Here is a 22,923-nt window from a genome sequence, read left to right as displayed (position 1 = left end):
AGATTAGTCTGGAATTTGTTTCTCACTGTGGCCGATTGGCGATTGTTAACTTGGAGTCTCCTCCTTGGGATACTGCCCCTTTTAGGTTTGAATTTAAGATTGAGGTTAAGTTTGTAGTGCACCAGCCGATGGTCTGTTTGGCATTCTGCGCTGGGCATCACACGGGTGTGGTGGACATTGTGGACATCTCTCCGACGCACCAAGACATAACTGATGAGGTGCCAATGTTTGGATCTGGGATGCATCCAGGTTGTCTTCAGACTATTTTTCTGCTGAAAGATAGTGTTAGTGATGGTGAGCTGTTGCTCCACACAGAATTCTAGCAGAAGTCGACCATTATCGTTGCAGCTTCCAACACCATGCTTGCCTAATATTCCTTTCCAGGTTTCAAAATTCTTTCCTACTCTGGCGTTGAAATCACCAAGGATAATGATCTTATCATCTGCAGGAACCTTTTGGGTAAGGCAGCGCAGGTTCGTGTAGAATTTATCTTTTTCAGCAGGGTCAGCTTGGAGAGTTGGGGTGTGTATACTAAAGAGGACAACGTGTTGCTTGTTGTGTAGTGGAAGACGTAGGGAGATAATTTGGTCAGAACGTCCTGTTGGCAGATTTTCGAGTTTAGGAACAACAGAGTTTTTGATCATGAAGCCGACTCCTGAGAGATGCCTTTCGGTTCTGGGCTTACCTGACCGAAAGAGTGTGTAACCGGCACCATGTTCTCTGAGGCTGCCTTCCTCGTGAAGGCGAACTTTGCTGAGAGCAGCAATGCCAATGTTGAGACGTGATAGTTCGTGAGCGATTAGGGCAGAGCGATGCTCAGGGCAACCACTATTTGCAGAATCCAGCATGGTTTTGATGTTCCAGCATGCGAGAGTCAGTTTGGTTACACCTTTGGAGGCAGCCTTTGGGCTCAGTGTTCAAACAGATCAGAAAAAGCAGAGCATGGGAAAAGTAAGGATTATCATCCTTATTTTAGGGACTGAGATTTAAAGCCAGAGGAGTGACCTGGCACAATTACAGAGGCAGACTCTCTAGAAGTGGGAATTGAATATTCAGCCCCAGTTTTGGGCTTTAGCTACAACACTGACCTTCTCTCTAACAGTTCCCCAGTAAAGCCCCACAAGACTCCACACAAGCTGCTATGCCTGATAACCCCCAAAGACTACCAGCAACCATTATGTCTTTATTTTCCTTCTTCCCTTGAGCACAGGTATTGGGGTTTGTGCTGAAGTGGTAGAAAACAGGCAAGAGTTCCATGTCCATCCTCCTATACTGTCGCAGCTTCAACACTGGAGCAATTACAGGAGTAGGGATAATCCAAGCCCGCAGGAGAGCTGCAGGAGGAAGGAGAGGCAGCAGTCAGGTTTGGGCACTAATCTCCAAAACTCCTGTTCTTGCAAAGGGACCAAACTGCTCAGCAGCGATCAATGGCTCTTCTCCTACCTGGGCTGAACGGACTCGGCTCAGCCTGATGTCTGACCTCCAACCACAGCATGACACTGGCCAGGCTGCATGGAAAAGACCAGCTTTCCAACTGCTTTTACTGGTCATTCAAAGCTCAATAGCAATGGGAGCACTCAAAACAGCAGGATGAAAATTCAAAACCATTCAACAAAGAGGAGGAGCTGGAAGCCACTGCACAGCAAGAAAACTATGACATAACTGCCCTCATGGAGGCATGGTGGGATGACTGGCACAGCTGGAGTGCTGCAATGAATGGCTGCAAACTCTTCACAAGGGACAGGCAGGGAAGGAGAGGCGCTGGGGTGGCCCCGTGTGTGAGGAGCCTGGAGCAGAATGGTGGTCACGACAGGGTTGAGTGTGTGTGAGTAAGGAACAGGGGGAAGGCTAACAAGGCAGATTATCCTGGTGGGAGTCTGTCATAGATCACCCAACCAGGATGAAGAGATAGACAAAATATTCCATAAGCAGCTGGGAGAAGCCCTTGCTCTCATTGGGGGACTTCAACTTACCAGATGTCCACTGGTACAACAACGCAGCAGAGAGGAGACAGTCCAGGAAGTTCCTGCAGTGTGTGGCAGAGAACTTCCCTGGTGAGGGAGCCAACCAGGGAGTGCCCCACCGGACCTGCTGTTTTGTGAGCAGCTTTGTCAGAGACGTTGAAGGGCTGGAGGGTGCCCAGAGAAGGGAACGGAGCTGGGGAAGGGTCTGGAGCACCAGGAGCAGCTGGTGCTGGGGGGGCTCAGCCTGGAGAAAAGGAGGCTCAGGGGGGACCTTCTTGCTCTCTCCAGCTCCCTGACAGGAGGGTGGAGCCAGGTGGGGGTTGGGCTCTGCTCCCAGGGAATAAGTAACAGGATGAGAGGAAACAGCCTCAAGGTGTGCCACAGCAGGTCAGGTTGGATATCAGGGAAAATTTCTTCACCAAAAGCGTTATCAAGCATTGCAATGGGCTGCCCAGGGCAGTGGTAGAGCCACCATCTCTGGAGGCATTTAAAAGATATGTAGATGTAACACTTGAGGACATGGCAGTGTTAGGTTTACTGATTGGACTCTGTGATATTAGAGGTTTTATTCTGACCTAAACAATTCCACAATTCTAACTGAGGTGATGGACAGTCAAACAAGGGGTAGATAAACAAGGGAAGTGACTCTGAGGGAGAACCATGGATGCAAAATGTACATGTATTCAAGGGGAAACTGAACACTTTCATAGAAAAGAAATCCAGTAAGAGTCACTAAGCGCACAGATGGCACATGCTGATCAAAGAGACACTCAGCTCCATATGACTGGAGGCTGAGGTGAAGAATCACACAAGCTTCTGCATGCAAATCCTGTGGGCCACTGCCAGAGACAGAACACTCAACCAGGATTTTGGTCTGACCCAGCACACCTGCCCTTGTTTCCTTACAAGTCTGTAGGTACAAAAGGCTTCCAGGCAGCTGTGTGTCCACTGGGAGTGTCTGACACAGCCTGGACATGTACAAACATCTGTCAGGGAACAGAGGCTGTGAGTACCATCACAGCAACCACAATACCAACAGGGGTGCAGGGCCTCCCCATGGTCACATCTCACAGCCACCAACACAAACCACAGCTGTGTCCAAGTGCTGTGCCCCAGAGCCCAACCCAGCAGCACACACTGCATAGGGGAGTCACAGACCTGGAGTCATCCAGAGAGCAGAAAAGCAGGAGAGACTGGAATACATAGAGACACGTGGGAAAACACGTGGGAACTGCATGTGTGTGCTCTGCAGCACCCAGACATCTGGGTCTCCTGGGTAAATACCCTTGAGTAAAAGTGGAGAGCCAAGACACCTAATACAAATCAACTTTCTCCTCCTTAGCACAGGTTGGAAACTACAAAGGAAAAAAAAAAAGGTAAAACCCAAACTGTGCTACAAACAAAGCAAGTTTGGGGGTGCCCACCTCTCTGAAGAGCGCGCCATAAAACTGAACAATATACGGGCAGTCACTGCTTCGCATCACTACATCAAGGTCCATCAGTAGCTGCTTCTGTTCTTTTTCATCCACTGTCGACCGAATTCTCTGAAAGAGGAAGAGTGGCAGAGACTTCATCACTTACTGTGTCCTCAGCCCTGCTGATGGAGACACATGCCAGGGACCCCAGCCCCAAGCAGAGCAGGCAATCCCCCAGGCATGCTCAAACACACTCCAGAGAATTAAGCTGTGTCCTCAAATAGCAGGTGAATAATGCTGTTTAATCAGACTATAAACCCCTCAGTCCTTGCATGAGCATCAACATTTTCAGATGAAATGTCAGAAGGAAATTAGAGCTGAGATTTCAGCAAAACACCACAGCCAGGCTTTCATTTCAAAATGAATTCCCACACAGTTCTTAGCTACGCTGGATGGGCCTTGAAGGCTGGTTTGAAATTTAACCAAGGAACACTATGTTTAAAATTTCTAAGTACAGAAGCCAAAAAGGCTCCTTCCACAGCCTCCACCATGGCTGGCACAGAGAGAAGGGACTGCCATGTAACCCAAGGAACACACTGCTCTGGTAATGCTAATGGGGGGCAGCAGTCCGGGAAGCTCTTCTCATCAAACTAATAATTCTTTACCTAGCACTGGCCTAGGGAACATTAACACTACATAAAAGATACTTAATATGTGTATATATATGTGTGTGTGTGTGTATATATACACTATATATATACACTATCTATAAAGAGAAGTCTCATTTGGGCTTGAAAGAACAATGCACATTTGAAAATAGAAAACTGTACATGTTCAAACATGAAGCTGGTTAAACGAAGGATGGAGAAGACCATTCACAGTTTTTCATGTGATTTTAAAGATATATTTAACATCTTGCACTAATTTATGTATTCTCTGAATCACAGGTGAGGAAATCGTGATCCTGAAGCTGTGACTCATGTTGAAAGACCATTAAAAAAAAAACACTTGGTGACAAGTTCAAAGCAAGAGAAGTAGCCTGGACCCTCCTCGAGGACAAAAACTACGTGGATATCCAAGAAAGAAAAATTATGCAAGGTCGTGGAAAAAATCTGCAAGACACCAGCACCCATTTCACTGATACTATGGCCCCATGGGCAACTGCTGGTGGCATCAGGACCACACACAGCCAGCACAAGGCCAGGTGTATGAAGGTACTTTCAAGGTTGACCATTCATATAGAACCATATGTGAAACAGTGCATGATTATGTACTTTAGGACTATTTTGTGATGGCCCACACAAAATGAGGACAGTATCAACACTAATTTTCCTTACCTTTGGTGTTTCATGATATTTTGGTATTTTAGCACTCGTTCTTAACATTCTAGTAGTTCTAGTTTGGCCTAGACCAGTAATTGCTATGTTCAGATTGCCCTTTTCCCACCCCATTAATTCTAGAGTTCTTGGGGAAGCTGTCAGGATACCTGCCCAGCACACACAGTCCATCACATCCACACCCCACAGTGCCCTGGGTGGGTGGGACTCTGTGGTCACCAAGAGAGCAAGAACAGGAGCAACGGGCCAGGAATGGAACTGAAAAGCTTCACCTCTAGGTCACTGGTTCAGGTGTGGTTCACACGAGTTCAGACATCACTGAGGAAAGCCAGAGCAGTCTGACTGTTTCCTTGCCGTGAGCCCTCAGCACACAAAGCTCTGGGACACCCCACGCTCGGGAGGCCAAACAGACTGAACGTCCCTCTCCAGGTGACAAACCATCAGCACTGTGTGAAATGAAAATGCCACTGTTCTGATCTCCACAGAAGACGATGGATGCCAAAGCTACTGTGGTGAGACCTATGAGGAATAGTTCAGTCTCTCACTGAGATGTGGCCCACACTGCAAAGGTCACCTTTTTGATGAGGAACAACACCAAAAGGAGCTTTTCTCCATATTGTAACTCACACCCCCCATTCTGTGCCCACTCCAAAAAGCCTCTTTCCTGGTCATCTGGGAGTATCTCCAGCCCTGCTCTGCATTCTCCCTGCACCTGCACAATCCTGTCACAGCCACCCCCACAGTGTCCTCCTCAAACACCACAACTTCCCCTGACAGCATCTTCTCCCACCTCTGACATTCCTTCTCTGTTGTTACTTTTCCAGCTCTGGAAACCATGTGAAATATATACTGGATGGTGGAGGAAATTTTAATGGCACTCCAGAACAACACTGAACCCAAACACTCCTCTTCCCAAACACAATCTCCCCAGGGAGGAGTGGCAGGCAGAGGACCCAGAGCACAGACAGTGGGTCAGCTATATGGCAGAGCTCCAGGCAGACACGGGAGCCAAAGGACACCTTGAGAAGCCAACATGAACACTCCAACAAATATTGCTTCAGGGAGTGAAGGGAATGGCATGTACAAGATTGGGAGGTCTCATACAAGAGTGCTGGAGACTGGCAAACTCAAAGGGGAGGACTCTGAGGAGCAGCACAGTGCTGAGCTGGGGTCAGCCCAGGCTGGAAAAATGGCTTTGTTTAGCTGGAGTGTGCCAGGGAGCCTGCTGCAGCCCAGCACTCCCAGTCCACCATGAGGAACCAGCATTCACCAGTAGAACAGGGAAGGAACAGCCAACGGTGAGTGAAGTCAACAGCAGTCACTGGCCAAACATGAGCCACATGAGCCACGAATCAACGTGTTACCAAAATCCAAGGAATGGTGCAAGGTACTGCAGCATCTCCCACAGACAGACTCCCCCAGGAACATGGGACACGGCAGGGAAGGAAGACACAAGGTGAGGCAGCTCCTCAAAGGCAGCATTTGAGACAAGGATGGGCAGGGTATGACTCAGGCCTTGCACCACTCAGCCTGGTCACTCCTGTGGGCACTCACTGACAAGTCACTGACAAGTGACTTCAGGGCCAAACAAGGCACGGATGGAAAAGAGGGGTTTGTAGTAGAGGCTTATGAAAAGTCTCTTTTTTAACGATTCCTTGTTGACCTCAAATTTAAACTGGATCAAATCTTCCAGGAGAAAATTCTCCAGCACTTTTAATACAAACACAGGTTAGGACAAAGCCTTCTGACATCAAGAATGAGCTCTGAGCAGCATCAGCAGCAAAAGGATAATCTGTGCTATGGGTTGTGCCACTCTGGAATCTAAAAACAGATCCCAGAAACCAAACCCAAAACAGAAGAGACACCATCCAGCCCAATTCTCACACAGAAAGATTCAGGTACAATGGAAAGTGACCAGTTAAAAAAAAAAGAAAAGAAAAAAAGCTATAAACACCAGACTGAAACCCAACTCGAGTTGTGAGACAACCCAGCACTGTCCTGAGCATGGGGCTCACCTGTGTCCTTAGCAGAAAGCTCAGCACAGCAGTGCCTGGCAGTGCCACTGGAGAAGTAGTGCTCCCAGGGGATGGCAACGACTGGGGACACTAAATCAGCAGGAAAAAAGGAGTTTGCCCAGCCACTGCTGAGGATGAGAATATCTGTCTACCCATCTGAAACACATTTAGTGCACACTGAAGTAGATCACAACTAGTTTCCCATCTCCTGTGATGAGGTTCTCACTCTCTCTACCATTTCCTTTTCAACCCTTACTCATTGACCTCCTCCCTCACCAGCAGGGCTGGGAGTACGAGTTTCCCTGACTCTCAGTCAGCAGACCCAAAGAGATGACAAACAGAAAATTCTGAAGGTGTCAATTTGGGAGAGGGCACCGAGTTGTGCAAAGAATGACAATGATGGTTTGCAATAAGGCCCCAAGACACTGTGCTCCTAACAAGAAATGACTCCGTGGCTTCCTGGCTCCTCCAGGAAGACCAGGGACAACCCACGGGTCTGACATCTCTGATTACTCTACTGATCTTGAAAATGCTTTTAATTTTCTTAGGACAAGTTTAGAGCAGAAGCAGAGCAGGTAAAAACTATTGCTAGACTAAACCAGCAACAATGGCTAAGGACACTGACTGGAACTGCAGGCTGGACTAGACAATATTGCAGAGTGGGACTAAATCAGCTGGGCTGGTTTATAAAACAGATATTGGGAGATAATGAAAATTCTGGCATAGAGCTGAAAATCACTTTCTTTTGGAGTGGGGAAAAACTGAACACTGTGGACAAATGCCCTCTTCCCAGCTGTAACCATGTCTGACAGAAACATAATTCAACTAGAGAGAGGTGCAAGATGTTTCCATGGGGTCATGATAAGAAACTTGAAGGTCAACCAAAGCACACACCACGCTACTCATCTCCTGGTGATGTATTTCTCAGACAGCTGAACTGGTTGAAAAGAAACTGGTAGAAGCTGCTGGTAGTGAACCCCAGATGTCCCAGGCATTCCCTGCTGCAGGGCAGAAAGGGTTGAGAGGACTGAGGGGGAAGAACAGGTGGTGAAGAGCTCCTCCCTGAGCCTGAGGCTCAGGACACTGCTGTGCTAGGGCTCCTGACCTGCTCAGGAGCCATCCAACACAGCAAAGCCGGGCTATTCTAAATATTTGCTGATTTATTTTAGGAACTCTTCAAACAAGCAGTTTTCCCAGCCTTCTAGAGGTTTTGTGAAGTACCCTGGCTAACAAAACCCACACCATGTACAGTATTTCAGTGCAAAGCAGAGAATCCTGCTCCAACTGGGAGAATGCTCCCCAGCTTTCATTCTGGTTTGGTCTTTTTTTTTTATTTATGTACTTTTATATCCATATTCCAAGGATCTTTTAAAGCACCTTTTTTCGTGTAAACTATCACCAGGGCCAGGAGGAAACCTCGGGACAGAAATAAACCTCCCAGCGGTGGGTGAGCTTCCCAAGAAAACCATTTCACCCAAATAAAATGCAGCTTCTCTATGGTTCCTCCAACGTGCCTCAGATTTGTGGTACCCTCGTGGAACAAGATGCACAGTCCCTGGAGCAGCTGGGACCACACCACGTGGTGTTGCTGGAGGACAAATTCAAAAGGGGCTGAAGAACTGCACTGACCGTGAAGCCTCTGGGACAAAACCAGAGTGACAGCATTGGAGCAGGTCCTGAGAAGGGACCAGGGCTCTAGAGTGGAGAAGCCCAGGACATTAGTGACAAGTCACTTACAAACTGCCCCAGACTGGGAAAAGCTAACATGAAAACAAGAAACCAGAAGCAAAATTAAAGAATACTGGGTGAAACTGGAAGTGTAACCAGGCAACATCACAGAGAGCTGGTGCCTCTGAGATGGCAGCTGACCCAGAGGAAACAGGGACTGTGCATCTCCAGGGAGATCTGAGAGGAAGGGACCTAATGAATGAGAGGATTGATTTTTATTTGGAAATAAAAATTTGGAAGATTTGAAAAACATTATAAGAAAGCACTTTCCCGAGGCAAAAATGAGAAAGGTTTGAACACAAAACCTGTTGAGCTGGATTCTTCTTTCCTCATCCTCTCCCTCTCTTCTTGATGGCCCTAGGAAGAGGCTCTCTGTGGTTGAAAGGGTAAGGGATGCACAAGCAATTGCAGGTGGCAGCCTCAGGAGCACCAGATCCCTGCTCCTGCAGCCCACTCCAGCCTGTTGCCAAAGAGGTACATAATGTCTTTTTGTCATTGAAAAAGGTATTCACAGAGGGACAGAATGACAAAGGCTGAAGGAGAGGGACAAGCAGGACTGGGGACAAGAGCTCATCAGCCCAGCCATGCTCCAGCAGCTGAAGCTTTGCTGTAGTGGTTTCAGCCAGCAACACAACGAGGCTCATTTTAGGCTCATTTTCCTCCTTTGCCACTGACTCTGGAGCACAGACGAAAGCTGCCTGACTCATCCAGGGCCTGGCAGCCCTGCTCATGCCAGCAGCGAGACACTCACATTGAAGGTGTCAGGACTGCATCTGCCAGGACCCAGGGGCTGATGGGAGCAAAATGCATAAAGAAGAAAAATGGAAGAAAACGGTGCCTCTGCCTGCAGATCTCAAGTTATTTTGGTGATATTTCAGCACTCAGGAATGATTTTCCTGCAGTGGTAAGAAATACTGCCAGGAAGTGCAGCAAAAAGGCCGTGCTGGGGGGAGTCCTGGGGCACAGAAGCCATGCCCAGCACTGGTACCACACACATCAAGCAGGAGGAAAGCTTCAAGGAATTATTCCTTGTGTAAAGGCATGATAGGCTACAAAAAGCCAGAGGAAGGAGCTGGGAACAGGATTTGAAGGCAACAGTTCTGCTTTCAAGAGACCAGAGGCTTGAGAGAAACAGAGAGAGCAGGAGGGGAACAGCCTTAAACATGGATGGCCTGTAGGGCAGACTGAGATAGAGCAGAGCAGGGAGATTATTGCACAATCTTGGCTGCCCCAAAAGCAGCAATCTGAGAAAGAAAAGTCTGAGGAGTGTGGGATGAATGAGTCACTACCAAGCTCAGCCCCATCTTGAAACCTCATCTCAAAGACCTGCACCATCCATGCTGGTGAATTGCTGCTGCTGCCTTGGAGACCTCACTGACTGTTCCACCCACAGGTGTTCCTTTGCCCAGTTTCATGTCTTATTCCCACTGGGACAAAGAGAACAGTCTCTTACCTCTACCATTTTAGAAATTATACTGTTGCACAGACCCTCCTACCTTCCTTCCCCAGCAGGTCTAGCCACCCTTGCCCAAGAGAAGTGGGGTCAGAGAAAAAAAGGTGGCACCAGCTCAGCCCACAACTTGGAACAGTTCACAATTTAGTCATTGTAAAACAATCGGGTTTTACTTCTTTTAAAGTGAGTCCCAAGCCCAGCACCCTCCTGAGGCTCAGAACACCTCTCCTTCTCTGGGAAGGCAGCTCAACATGCTGTGCCACGTCATCTCCAGCCCTGTGCCTCAGGGACACAGTCCTGGTGCCTTCTGCCTCCCAGATGGGAGCTGTATCTCAGCACAGGCCCTTGACACTGACAACATTCACCTACGATGCTGATAAGTCCTCATGCAAACAGTCTGGAACAAGAGAATCCCTGTGCCAGCAGACACTTCTCCTCCATGACACGAGCTAATCCATCAAAGTGCCCTTCTCCGCATGGCTGTACCCACTGCAGGCTCCAGACAGCAGCCACTCAGCTATGGGCATGTGCCTTCCTCATACCCATGGCTACCAGGGGTAGAGTAGTAAAACTACAGGTACCCAGCTCACACACCCTGGGTTTAAGAAGCTGGAGGTGCCCGGGCATTACTTCATTACACAAACGGTTTTCAACCCATCATCTGCAAACTACACCCACGAGCTCTACCAAAGGCAACTGAAAGAAAAGAGCCTTTAGCTACAGGCAACCTCTAGCTCCACTGGAGACTTTTAGGGATTCAAATCCAGGTTGAAACACCACTGCATGGTGATCCAAAACACTCGAAGACCTAACCAGTGATCCCACTGCTGTGACAAAGTCAGTATTTACTGGAGAAGATCAAAGGATGAGGGTTACTCCAGTAACCTGACACACTAGAGACAGGTTTCGATATTCACAGCAGCTGGAGCTGGGGCTGAGATAAGTCCGCCTGGCCCCGTGAGACCAGCAGGGGCGAATGTCTCCAGATCAGATCAGGCAGTATTCCAAAGAAGACAGAGAGAGTTGGAAAAGACAGCAACAGAGACTCCTACATAGCTCACTTCTGCTCTTTCCTGGGAGCCATGAGTGCACTTATAGTTGATCTTACTGACAGAGTTAAAGATGAATGTCATCTGCCACCTGCAATGAGCAAGGGAAAGGACCGGAGAGAGAGAGAATGGGCGCTGCCCTCCTCCACGGACAAGCAGATCCTCAAAGATGCCCATTGAGCAGCCCCGCTGTGGCAAGATAGAATACTCTGTACTGTCCAGCTGGGAGAAGAGGCTGAGTATTGTTTCTGGGTTTAAGGTGAGTTTTTGGGTAGCATAAAGTAGAAAATAGACAGTCCAAAAAACTGCTACACTTTCCATCACTGGAACAGGTTAAGTACAAAGCAGACATACATCAGCAAGAGCACAACACTCCCTAGAAGACATCCACTCCATTCCAGTTCCTCCTGGTGAGGCCACACCATGGCACATGCTGACTTAAAGAGCTAATTTTAAGTCTCTACTTTAGTTCACAAGACACCAAGAAGCTGTGAGATGTCAAGGTGTGTCTCCCACCAGCCTAGGCTGTACCTGAACCAGTGACCCAGAGGTGAAAGGCCCACGCCCCATCATCAGTCTCCAGAGATGTGATCCCCTCAGAACAGCAGGTTCCTGATAGACATTTTCAAAAGGGCACAGCAATTATGAGAACATCACAAATCACTTGAAAACATGCCCATTATACACTGTATTTTCAGCAAACAGTAGCCTTTACACCAGAAATAAATAGAACAGAGCAGTAGATGGGTGCTAGATGGAAGAACCCTAATTCTCCATCACACAGCATCCCAACGGACTAAAGTACAAATGTAAGGATGGGCATCACCTACTTTAACTGCCATAATTTGCCCACTTGGTTTGTGGACCATTTTGTTGACAGAACCATAAGCGCCTCGTCCAATTTCTCCAAGGTCTTTCAAGTCCTCTGCTGTAAAATCCCAATGTTGTTCAGGGGAAATCTTCAATTTTCCTGATGATTCAATGCTGTGTGTTCTCAGTCTCTCTCTGTCAAAAATATTGGGAAGCAATTTTTCCACATTTTAAATATTCCGTAAATGTCTCTTTTCAGCACTTGTTTAAACATTAGAAGAGGGGTTCACAAAGCTACAGCAACAATCTGACTCCACGAAGGATTTTGGTTGGGGTGAGGGGTACAGGGGTGAGGGGAAAATGTTAAATCAAAAATGACATACACTTGCCCACAGCTTCAATTAAGGATAAGTTTCTCCAGCTGTGGCATAAAATTCAATGTGTCTCATAGAGTCATTCTAAGCACTCATTTACACAAAATAGATCAGGCTGAGGGCAGGATCCAGGAACATGCAGCACCAAGAGCCTGAAGAGCAATCCCAGCCCCATCTCCCCAAAGCTCCTGCTGCTCTACCACCACATCCCGGCACCTGCCTCCCTTCCAGCTGGGATTCTATCGAACACAGGCAAAGTTCTTCTGGGGGACCCAAGGAGACTTCAGAAAAAGTTTGCCCTTAATGCAAAATGGCAATTAAAAAAGATAACTCAAAAAACCTCCAATCCTAATACATTCAGGTAATCATTTAATTTATTCAAAACCAAAGAGAGAGCCAATAATTTATAAAAAGCAAGACAAGTTCTTTGTGACATATGAAAACAAAAACTGCCTGTTCAAGTGTGTCTTTACCAAACACCTAAATTAACTTTCTCAGGCAAACCCTGCTCGTACTGAAGCCACCAGAATTTGCCTAGGTAAGGAGCAGACCAATGTCCAAAATGTGTGAACAGAGGAGGTCAGAGATTGTTCAAAGGTGTTCCTAATGGCTTGTTTAAATGCATCAATGCTATCATCAATTAGGAGGAAATGCACAAGTGTTTGCAACGCTTTTCATCTTAAAATGCTATGCAAAATTTCAGGTTTTCATTAATTAATTAGCTGAGTCACACTTCTTGGGTCATAAAGTAAGCCAAAGCCCCACATTTCAAGATGCATCAAGAGCATTGCAGAGAGTTCCCACTGCAGGGCACACGGATCTCACAGGGACTGTAAAGCACACGGGTACTTGATCCAGCATTTGATCCAGCCCCCACTTGCCTGGCCAGGGTCCAGCCCCATGAGCAGAATACACATGATGGATCCAACCAAACACATGGAGCTTATCGAGTTTATCAGCCAAGGAACAACTAGGTCATGGCTGATTCCACACTGATAAATCCCATGTTGGCCACCAGCAGCCGCAAACACACCCAGCTGGGTGTCATGGGGGACCCAACTGTGACCTCCACTGGGTTTGGTTTGGATGCTGGGCTTTGCAAGGGCGAAAGGCCAACTGACTGGTTCAAATGGCTTCATGTGCTGCCTTCCAGCCTCTCCTGTGCTGCTCTGGGTTAGTGCTGCCCGGGTCTGAAGCAGCTGCATGTCCAGAACCCTTGACCCATTCGATCAAAGCCTTGGGGAGCAGCTCCTCTCCCCACTTCTGGGCTGTGTCTGCCCTGCTGTTTCTTGCTCTCTAACCTGCCCAGCTCAAGATTTTCAATCTGCTGCTCTCTACAGTGTCCCTACACTGCACTTAGGAAAAATTCAGGAAACCTCCTAAGAGTGCTACAACACAGCACAGGGGGGATGAACACACCTATCTCAGAGCTCCTGTGCATAGTAAACACTGCATTGAATGGGGTTCTCCGTGGAAGTTGCTTACTAGAAAGCAAGGAATGAAAATAAGGCAGCAAAATGTCAAAAAGAACAGAGGAAAAAAGAAAAGAAAAAAAAATGAAAAGAAACATGACCTCCACACGTGCCAAGTGTCTCACAGGCAGCTTCTGAACAGGTTACTGTCTAACTGCTCCACCATCCTGTTTTGTCAGTGCCATAAAAACAGTTTTGGTTTTGAGGGAGGAAGGGAGGTGAGAAGCACCAGTCGAAGAGGCACTGGCGAACTGGCATTTCCTGCCTCACCTCCAGCCAGCTGGTGGGCACGAAGGAGCACAACCACTGAGAGCTAAGCCCTCTTCAAAAAGAGGAAAAACAGCAGAGAGGTGACGTTTAACAGAGTTGAGTTTTGATTTTCTGAGCAAACCCTTTCCAGATCTTTGAAAACACTTCATACCGAAGCTCTCACGGAATTAAGAAATTTAAACATTGATGTAGTTTATTCAAATAAAGCAATTAAATCCTTCTCCATTCTTCCCTCTGTTTTTCTGCCCAGGAAACTTTGCTTTTCTGATGCTCCATCAGAAGAGAAAGCAATTTGGAATTCATTAATTCCATCACACAAGCAGCCTGTGTGTCCCCAGCTGTGTGTGAAAGCCGAGCTGTGTCATTGTTGGGCAGCTGAGGGATGTGGCTCAAGCTGCCAGGAAGAAGGTAGGAGCTGGGAATAACCTCCTGCTGGGGCTGCACCAAGGGCTCTGCAGCTCTCCAGGGGTTTGGATCCAGCTGTACTGTCACCATCCACCCCCAAACCCTTCCATCTCGGAGTTTGGCTTCATTTCCATTACGTATTTATGATGCCATCTGCCCTGTCTCGCAACCACAGCTCCTGCTTAGCTTTTCTCAAATACCCAGGGAAATGGTCAAATAAGCAAATGAAAAGTTTGACAGAGTGACAGACACTTGAATAGAGATTTTGCTCATTTAGCTCATTTGCCACATGTAAGCAGGAATCATAAATGGAATGCAATGATTGCCTTTAATGTCAAAAAACTACACTTGATATCAAGAATTTTTCAGTGTAAATCAAAATCCAAATGGATTTCCATGCCAAGAAAGCAGCTCAAAAATGCAAATCTAGAATACAGACTCTGCATTGATCTAAATTGGGAGTTTTCTGATGTAAATCTGAGGCAATAAAAACAACTAAATCACCAGTGCAGAACATCTATTCCTAAGTTTGCACTGCTGCAGATGGATGAGGACATAAATCCACGGGGTGGACATGCCTCCAAACACAGGAAAGCTGCCTAAGCCCTGTACTACATTCTGGTGCTCTGGATACTACAGCAGCCTGCTTCAGAGAATAGCAGGGCAACCACACAGTGTCTAGTGAAGGCAAAAAGTAGTTAGTGCCAGTCTGTGATTAAGTGCACATCAGAGTTTGCACAGATGGGAGCAGACATGTGCTTCCTCTTACCATTTCATTTTTCAGCTGTGCAATCCGACCTTCTCTCTTCTCTAAGGCTGGGAACGTTGAGCAAAATTGGATATATATTCTCTAAATGCTCAGGATGTGCAAGATGAACTTGTGGGGATTCATATATGATTTTAAAAAATAATATAAATAGTTAAAGTGGGCTAGATACTCCTCAAACAGTTAAAAGTAGCATTTCCAAATGCATCTTACTGACTACAGCTCCTGATGACTTGTCCAGGACTCCTCATCTTGGTTTTGAAAATTTTTAAAAGGCAAGAAGAAAAAAAAGGGGCTGAGGAGGTGGTTGTGCTCCCTGCACTTGAAAGGCACCAATGTGTCAGTCTCACTGCAGATAGTTACTATGCTTGTCACAGCAGTTACTCCAGGGATAAGAAGCACCAAGCAGGACAACAACTCCTCCAAACAGTTGCCCTTTGTCAGAGCTGACTCTGTGGGCCCAGCCTGGCAGGAGATGGGCTCTGGCACCAGACACGGCTGCCGGGCTGGGACGGGGCACCAGGCTGAGAGCTGAGAGCTGAACCTGCACGGGAAGACCCACCAGGGCTGGAGACCCCCACAGTCACCTTGGGAAGCTCCTGTGTTAGTTCCCTGAGCCCTGCTGTTAACATCCAACTGCAGGGAGGCCAAAACTTTTAAAAACAAGCACTTCCTTGGGCATGAAAAAGAAGGACCATTGGGAGAAGCAGAGAAAAGTTGGTGGGTTGTTTCAAACTAAACTGGAAGTCATCAGACATGAAGCAAGGTCGGAAAGATGCTGTACGTAGCTACATATATCCTCTTTTCTTCACTTTGTTGAGAGCTCTGCAGGACTCAAAGCAGCCCAAAAGTTGACATATTCAATGTTACAGCTGACATGAATAAAATCTGCAGAGGCAAAAAGATCCAAGCAAACCGCTGTGCCTCCCAAGCCAGCCTGCTGCTGGATTCTGCTCAGAAGTCTCTCATTAAAGCTCCTACTTACACTACAGTTAATGAGAATATATTCTACTTCTCTACAAGTTTGGTAAAAAAGCTGCTTGACACAACAGCATTTTAAAAACAGATTTGTGGTCCATCAGCCAAAGCTGAAGTGTAAATCCTAACAAAAAAGCTTCCAGGCAAACTGCAGGGTGTGAACGATACTGTGCACTGTCCATAACTTCAGACTACAAACATGCCTTAGGACTGGGGCTGACAGTCCCTACCAAGACTTTCCAACAGCCTGGAGAAGTCCTGGAGAACTGTGATGCTTCTATCTCAATGTCTGTGTCACTTCTAACACAGTTTTCAGATCCTGCAGGCTATTGCTAACACAGTATCAACCCTAGTTTAACTTTCACTGGAGAAAGTCTCCAGAAGAAATGTTTTTCTTTTTTTTTTCTGAGGGCTGGAAATGTCGGTGCTCTCACAAATCTCTCAGATTCTCAAGAAAAGAAATTTTTGCTTCTGATAAGCAAAGAGCATCCTTGCAAGAGGGATAGAACCAATTTGGGTTTGCTTTGACCCATGTAAGCTATCCTGAGGCTTTGCTATATTCAACAGTAGATTATTAGACATAAAGAAGAGATACAGAAAATGTGGCAAAGGAAGAAAATAGTTTTCCACCTCTGACTTACTCAGATTAAAGCAAAGCAAACTTGCTCCCTTTCCTTGTGACCAGGAGGTTGAAATTCTTCCTAGTACTGCCCTTGCTTTTTATGCTTCTCCAAAACTTTAAAATAAAGATAATAACAAGATGTGGAAGTTGCACAGCCCTTCCACAGCCCCCACGTCTCAGCCCAGCACGTGTTCAAGGCTGCAAAGAATCTCCCTGACTTCAACGGAGCTTGGCTGAGGCTTTTAAAATGTCAACATTTTGTATTAAGCTCCCCTAGTAAAGTACTGAGTTACAAAGAATTTTGAATAACCCTGCTCTTGACACGGAGGAGACCTCTCATCATGGTGGACCCTGCGCTGAATTTCACTGGGTACATTGATCCCAAACTCACTCTGCAGTGCTGGCTCGTGGCCGAGGCAGCACAGTCATTGACCCCGCCACGGCCAGGAGCTCAAGGCTTACACTGCATTCGAGAATTTCAGGATAATACTGGAAAACCCTGAGCTAATTAATTAAACAACCCTTCTGAAACGCTGACTCTCTTTCTGAACCATTCCCTCTCCTGGGCCATGGGCAGCTCCTTGAGAGAGAACAACAAACAGAAGCATGAGCACAGCCATAAGAATCAACAAAAGGACTCGAACACACTATAAATAGTTTGCAAAATGATACTGAGATGCAAAATCATTATTATTACACAGCAATCACCTAACAGAATGACACTATTTCTGAGACAATTCCATGACTTTGGGAGATGCCATTTTTGCAGGATGGAAAGATTTGACAATGGCTAACAGACAAGGAAGCTTACTGTAGCCTGCTGGACAGTTTCTGGATGAGGTCCGCTTCTCTCCTTTTGAAACTGAACGGGGCAATGTGATTACTACCCAGGGTTGCTTGTGTGTCACTTCAGCCAGGAAAAGTTGCGGAAATGACAGGAAAACATGGTGCTGTTATCACATGACACAGTAACATACAACACAATACTCAGCTTGCCACTGCCCTCCAAGCGCTTGGCATCACAAATTAATGGGCTGTACCATTTTTCTTCCAATGTTCACCTAAGCAACCTCCCCTTCTACGGAGCAAAGCAGTACCTGATGATTTGAACTCATTTTAACATATTAAGTCATAAGCAATTTGTTTCTTTACAGCAATGGCAATTATCATTTCCAACTGTATTATTACTGTGATTAGAAACATGCATTAGCTTATTAGCCAAATACCTGTATGTTAGTGACATGCTGCTTCCTCAAGGCACATTGGTCACCTCTGCTCTGCATTTCTTGAACTCTCTAAAGCAGAACTTGCTGACAATTATTTTTCTTAAATAAAAAAAAGAGGGGGAAGGGAAATCGAGCTTCCATCCTGAATCCACCAATCTAGGACTGGTGGTCTCTCCCAGGAGGGCTTGCCATTCATCAGATCCCCTCTCCCAAATAAGTCTGGATGACTTGAACAACTACATCCTTACTTATTCCCCCCGGAGCCCAACAACTGACAAGGTTAATCACCATTCTGCACTACAGGACTTCTCTGGGAACAATAACTGGGTTCTGGATCTCTTAGTCCCTCAAGCTCTGGAAATCTTTCCCAACGTGAGGACCTGTTACCTCAGAGCACTTCAAGGAGCTCAGGAGAGATGGGTTTCTGCTAAGCCCTGTGTGCAGAGCAAGCCCTGGAGCATTTGTACCAATGACCACTGACCACTGCAGCCGTGGACAGTCAGTCACAGGAAACCAGGGGCTACACTCAGCTCCTGGTGGGAACCTGAAAGGGGCAGATTTCGAGCACTGCTAATTCAACTACAAGAAATGGTTTGGCTTCAAACCCTCTTAACAAGTGATTTTTCTAATATAAACTTCCATAGGTCACAAAATTCCAATCCTAGTCAGGGAAAATCCAACATTTCCTTTGGGATTTATTTTCTACTTGGAATTTAAAAAAAAACACAGCCCAACAAAATCCCACAAACTTTGGGTTGCATCACAGCCCGAAGTAACCTGAAATTCAGAGCCAAGAATGCACCTGGCCATGTATTTCTTTCTGTGGCAGACAAGGACAGATGGGAGACACAGAAACCACCTGACTGCAAGACGGAGATCACTTTTTCAGAGACACTGCCATCTTCAACATGGTGACCGAAAGAGAGCTCGTGAAAAGACCAAGTAGACCAAATTTGAGTTGTATTTTTAAAGTGTCCCTTCTCTAAGACATAAGACTCATGCAGGTCAGAGAAAGCAGTTGCCTAGCGAAGGGTCCCAGGTTCCAGTAGTGTGGTGAGATTTTCCATGTTGGTCTCCTCTGAGATAGCTGGGTGGGACACAGTGCTCTCCATCGACCCTCCAGAGCGAGAGATGCTTTGCTGTAAGCTCTGTGAGGATGTTTACAGAAAACTAAGGGTGCTGAGCGGAGTTAGGCCAATGTTCCCAGGGAAGCTTCTTTCTCATCTTTCACAGGTGTGAAAGAACATGAGAGAAAACAACCCAATATAGCGAAGTCCCCATGGCTCCTCAGAGAGGACAACCACCTTTACACTGCTGGAGCAAGAGATACCAGGAACAACCAATTCCAACTGATCCACACTTGTCTCTGCAAAGGCATCAGTTGTGCCGAGCTCGAAGGACTAATTGCTCCTCTGTATTTATTCCAAGCTTATCTTAGAAAGGAGGGAATTAAAACAGGCTCAACAAAGAAGACTGTTCAAGGTCATCATAATCCAATGTAGACCGGCTTGGCCATTTAGGTTTAGGTTAGATAATTGGAAAATTACCCTCTACCCCCAGAGGGTGCTTGGGCACTGACCAGGCTCCCCAGGGCACTGGGCACAGCACCAAGGCTGACAGAGTTCCAGGAGGGTTTGGACAACACTATCAGGGACATGGTGGGATTGTTGGGGTGCCCTGTGCAGGGCCGGGAGTGGGACTGGATGATCCTGATAGGTCCCTTCCAACTCTGTATATTCTATGATTCTCAGCTCTTTCTTTACTGAGGTCTCCCAAAATGGATGTTCTTCCCTCATATCACGAAGGCCTCTCCAAGAATCTCAAGGATGATGTCTATGGTTTTCAGACAGAATACACCACAAACCCAGAAAATTTAAGTCCTTTTCAGAAGTCTGTTCCTCAAACAAGCAGAATAGCAAAAACAATTCAGCCTTGCAGGCCAAGTCCCGTGTCCATTACATTCCATCCAGGCCGCCACAATGTCCTTTCATGAGCACTCTGTAGAGCAGCTGATTTTCCTGGGTGCATCCTGTCCACTCAGGCCAGATGTCCTCCATAGCACATGCTGAAAGTCGCTCATTTGTGCAAAGGATGAGAACAGAAGTTGTCAACAACGACCTGTGGGGTCAAAGCAGTCTCTGAGTCTGTAGACTATCCTCTCTTTATTCTCCATTCCTCACCATGTACAGAAGACAAAAGCAGTGACTGATTCCTTCAGTTTGAACCCACAAAGCAGAAGAGTTGGCTCACTTCTCCAAAGCCAGGGAAAACAAAAGATATTTTACTATGAGTTGGTGATTAAAGTCCAAAGAGATAAAGAAGTGCTTCTGCTCTGATGAAACGTGGTGAGGTCCCAAATACAAGTACAGAGTAGCAATGGGCAGTCTATTCCTAGAGCTGGCAATGGCAGCCATTTGTTGAGGTTTCCTGCAGGAATGTGGTTTGCAAGGTTCACATCTGGACCCAGAGGGTTCGAGTCCAATCACAGATACGAATTGTGGTGGTCCATACATAAAATCCGTTCTGATATTCTGTATGCCACATAATCAAAAAAAAAAGTCTGTGCCTGACACAGATTAACTGGAGTCCAACAGTCACAGTGACAGCCCTTCAGGGTCAGAACCCAGCTCCACCACCTGCACAACACAGCACAGACACACAGGCACCAAGCTCAGCCCCACGCTTAAGCCATGTCCTACTTTGTTACTTATAAATAATTACTGAACAATACATTTATCCAAAAAAAGGGTAGAGACCAAACCTCTGTGTGCACACAGATATATTTATACACATATATTCAGAGATGTTAAATATAATTATCTGCTTCATCCCATTTTCTTCTCCAAACACCAGCAGGTTTTGCGTATGAAGTCAGCAGTTCCTGAATTTGCCCAAGGAGGAGGAGGAAACACTGGGATATGGGCTCTCTTCAGCCTCAGGGCTTCATCCATGTCCCAGGACACCAGTCCCTAAGACACACAGGATGGGAGGGTAGGACATCTGTTGCTCCATTGATCTTGGATTGAAAGAAAAGCTCAGAAAGCAGATTTATGGGGTAGAAGAAGAAAAACTGCAGACCAGCAAGAGGGCAGTCCATGCTCTCAGATGGTTTATAAAGATGAGTAACAGCATCTCTGCTTCCTGGATACATTTTAGTGGCAATCAGTTCTGTCTGATGGGTTTTCAGAGCTTGGCTTATGAACTGGTAAGCTCAGATACAGGGATGCTCAGTGTTCCCTCTTAGGCAGGACAGCTCAAAGGATCCCTGGGGCAACCAGGGACCCTGGGGCACCCTGGGATGCAGGAGGAAACACAGGAGGTGCCATGAGATCGTTTTGATCAAAAAGCTCAAGTCCCAAAAGCTCATGGCAGGAGGGAGGAAGGGAGAAATTCTGGCAACTTCCAGTTGCCAAATGGAATTCTGGATTCTCATCTGTACTTCTTAATCATAAAAACTTACTGGTGAATGTAGACAATCACACCATTTGAAGGCTCAGAGATGGCAACACATCTCACCTTCTCCACGAAGTACAAAATGCAAGTTTTAGAATAGCTTACAGAATTTACCAAATAAAATGGTAAAGGACAGATAAATGGGTCTTACAATCCTCTGAAAATACATCAACAGATTCAGACGTTATTGAAAAGTCCAAAATGAATGGAGCTGTGGTCTTCCACTTTCTCACCAACCCTCCAGAGAAGCCTGGGGTATTTTGGTGTCCTGAATGCCTCGAAAGTCTCCACAGACCAAGACTTACAACCAGTTTGCATCTGAGCATGTACATAGCTGTCCTTGCTAGAGGATGCAGCACCTCAAAAGAAAAGAAAGGAAAGGAAAGAGAGAAAATTTTGCTTCTGTTACACAACAATATGAAGGGAAGAGAAGAGCTGATACCAGCTCTGAAACTATTCAACCTACTTTCCCTGCCCCCAGACAAGCACTGCAGCAGTTACACCATGGAGGGAGAGACACAGCTGTGCCAGGCCCAGGCACGTCCTCCAGTGTGTGAGGAGGAGCTGCAGCTCAGGAGTGCCCAGGGTCTGCTCACAGGACCAGGACAGCTCTGCTCCTGCCACACCCAGAGCTCCCCTGGAACCGTCGGGACACAACCCACAGAATTACATAAACCCAAAATTCTTAAACCACACCAAACCCTCCGCAGCCCAAACCCCTGAACTGCTTTCAAACAAAGGCAGCATCATCCCCCATCTCAGACACAGCAAGGCCACTGGGGGAAGTTCCAACTCTCCACGGTCAGGACGACAGACTTTCCTAAATCATCTTCCTCAGCAGAGCACAGAATGTATTATCAAAGCGCTGACCTCACGTTCAGGTTTATAAACCTGGGCTTTTGGAACCAAACTGACTAACCAAGAAAAATGGTCAACCCCTGGCTCTCCTCCAGGCTCTGGAGCATGACAGGTATCCCCAAAGCAGTAACTTAGTCCTGCACAGGTTGCAGACACCAGGCTTTTGCCAGGAGCATGGATGGAGTCAAGGATGGTTCCTCTTATGTGTCTCAGGGAAGGATCTGGCCAACCATGGGTCACCCATGGAGCCACACTACCAGATAAAGGGGAGGCAACACAGCTCACCAAAAGCCAGGCATGGCAAGGAAAGTTTATAGGACACTTCTATCCAAGGGAGACATCCCCAGCTTTGCTCTTCTGTCCAGCCTCTCTGTCCCATCAGGCAGCCTCATTGATGCAGACTTCATGGTGAATGAAGTTCAGTTTGAAAATTAACATTTCCACCTCATTGCTCTACGTTTCCCATTTTCACCACTCCAGAATGCTTCACCTCCCTTCACATCATTCAACTCAGTATAAAAATCTAGTAGTCAACTCAAAATCGCTGCTCTTCAGGGACTCACCCCAGACACCACCTTAGTGTCTCTGGAAGAGGAAGACTGGAGACAACGCTGCTAAAAATACCTTCACAGGTAACACAGCTCTGTCACTACCCCGTCCCACCTTCCCTTGCCCAACGTGCCCTGAGGAAGCAGCACCAAGACCAGTCACCACGCCCTGAATGGGGA

The 22,923-nt window shown here is 46.8% G+C and overlaps 1 protein-coding gene across 3 annotated transcripts in view; it reads right to left on the bottom strand.

Annotated features, from left to right (window-relative positions):
- Positions 1-22,923, bottom strand: part of MAP2K4 (mitogen-activated protein kinase kinase 4) — a 94,393-nt gene that overhangs the window by 30,825 nt on the left and 40,645 nt on the right. For 2 of the 3 annotated variants that reach the window (XM_064675599.1, XM_064675601.1), the window contains 2 exons: positions 11,792-11,966; positions 3,389-3,508 (listed from right to left, as the gene is read on the bottom strand). In XM_064675599.1, coding sequence (XP_064531669.1) covers positions 3,389-3,508; positions 11,792-11,966 — 295 coding nt within the window. Of the gene's footprint in view, positions 1-3,388; positions 3,509-11,791; positions 11,967-17,469; positions 17,566-22,923 lie in introns of all 3 variants that reach the window. The other variant, XM_064675600.1, reaches the window with a different exon arrangement.

This window comes from Pseudopipra pipra, chromosome 19 (genome assembly GCF_036250125.1).
Source record: "Pseudopipra pipra isolate bDixPip1 chromosome 19, bDixPip1.hap1, whole genome shotgun sequence".
NCBI classification, from domain to species: Eukaryota; Metazoa; Chordata; class Aves; order Passeriformes; family Pipridae; genus Pseudopipra; species Pseudopipra pipra.
This window is presented reverse-complemented; position numbering and strand designations above follow the sequence as displayed.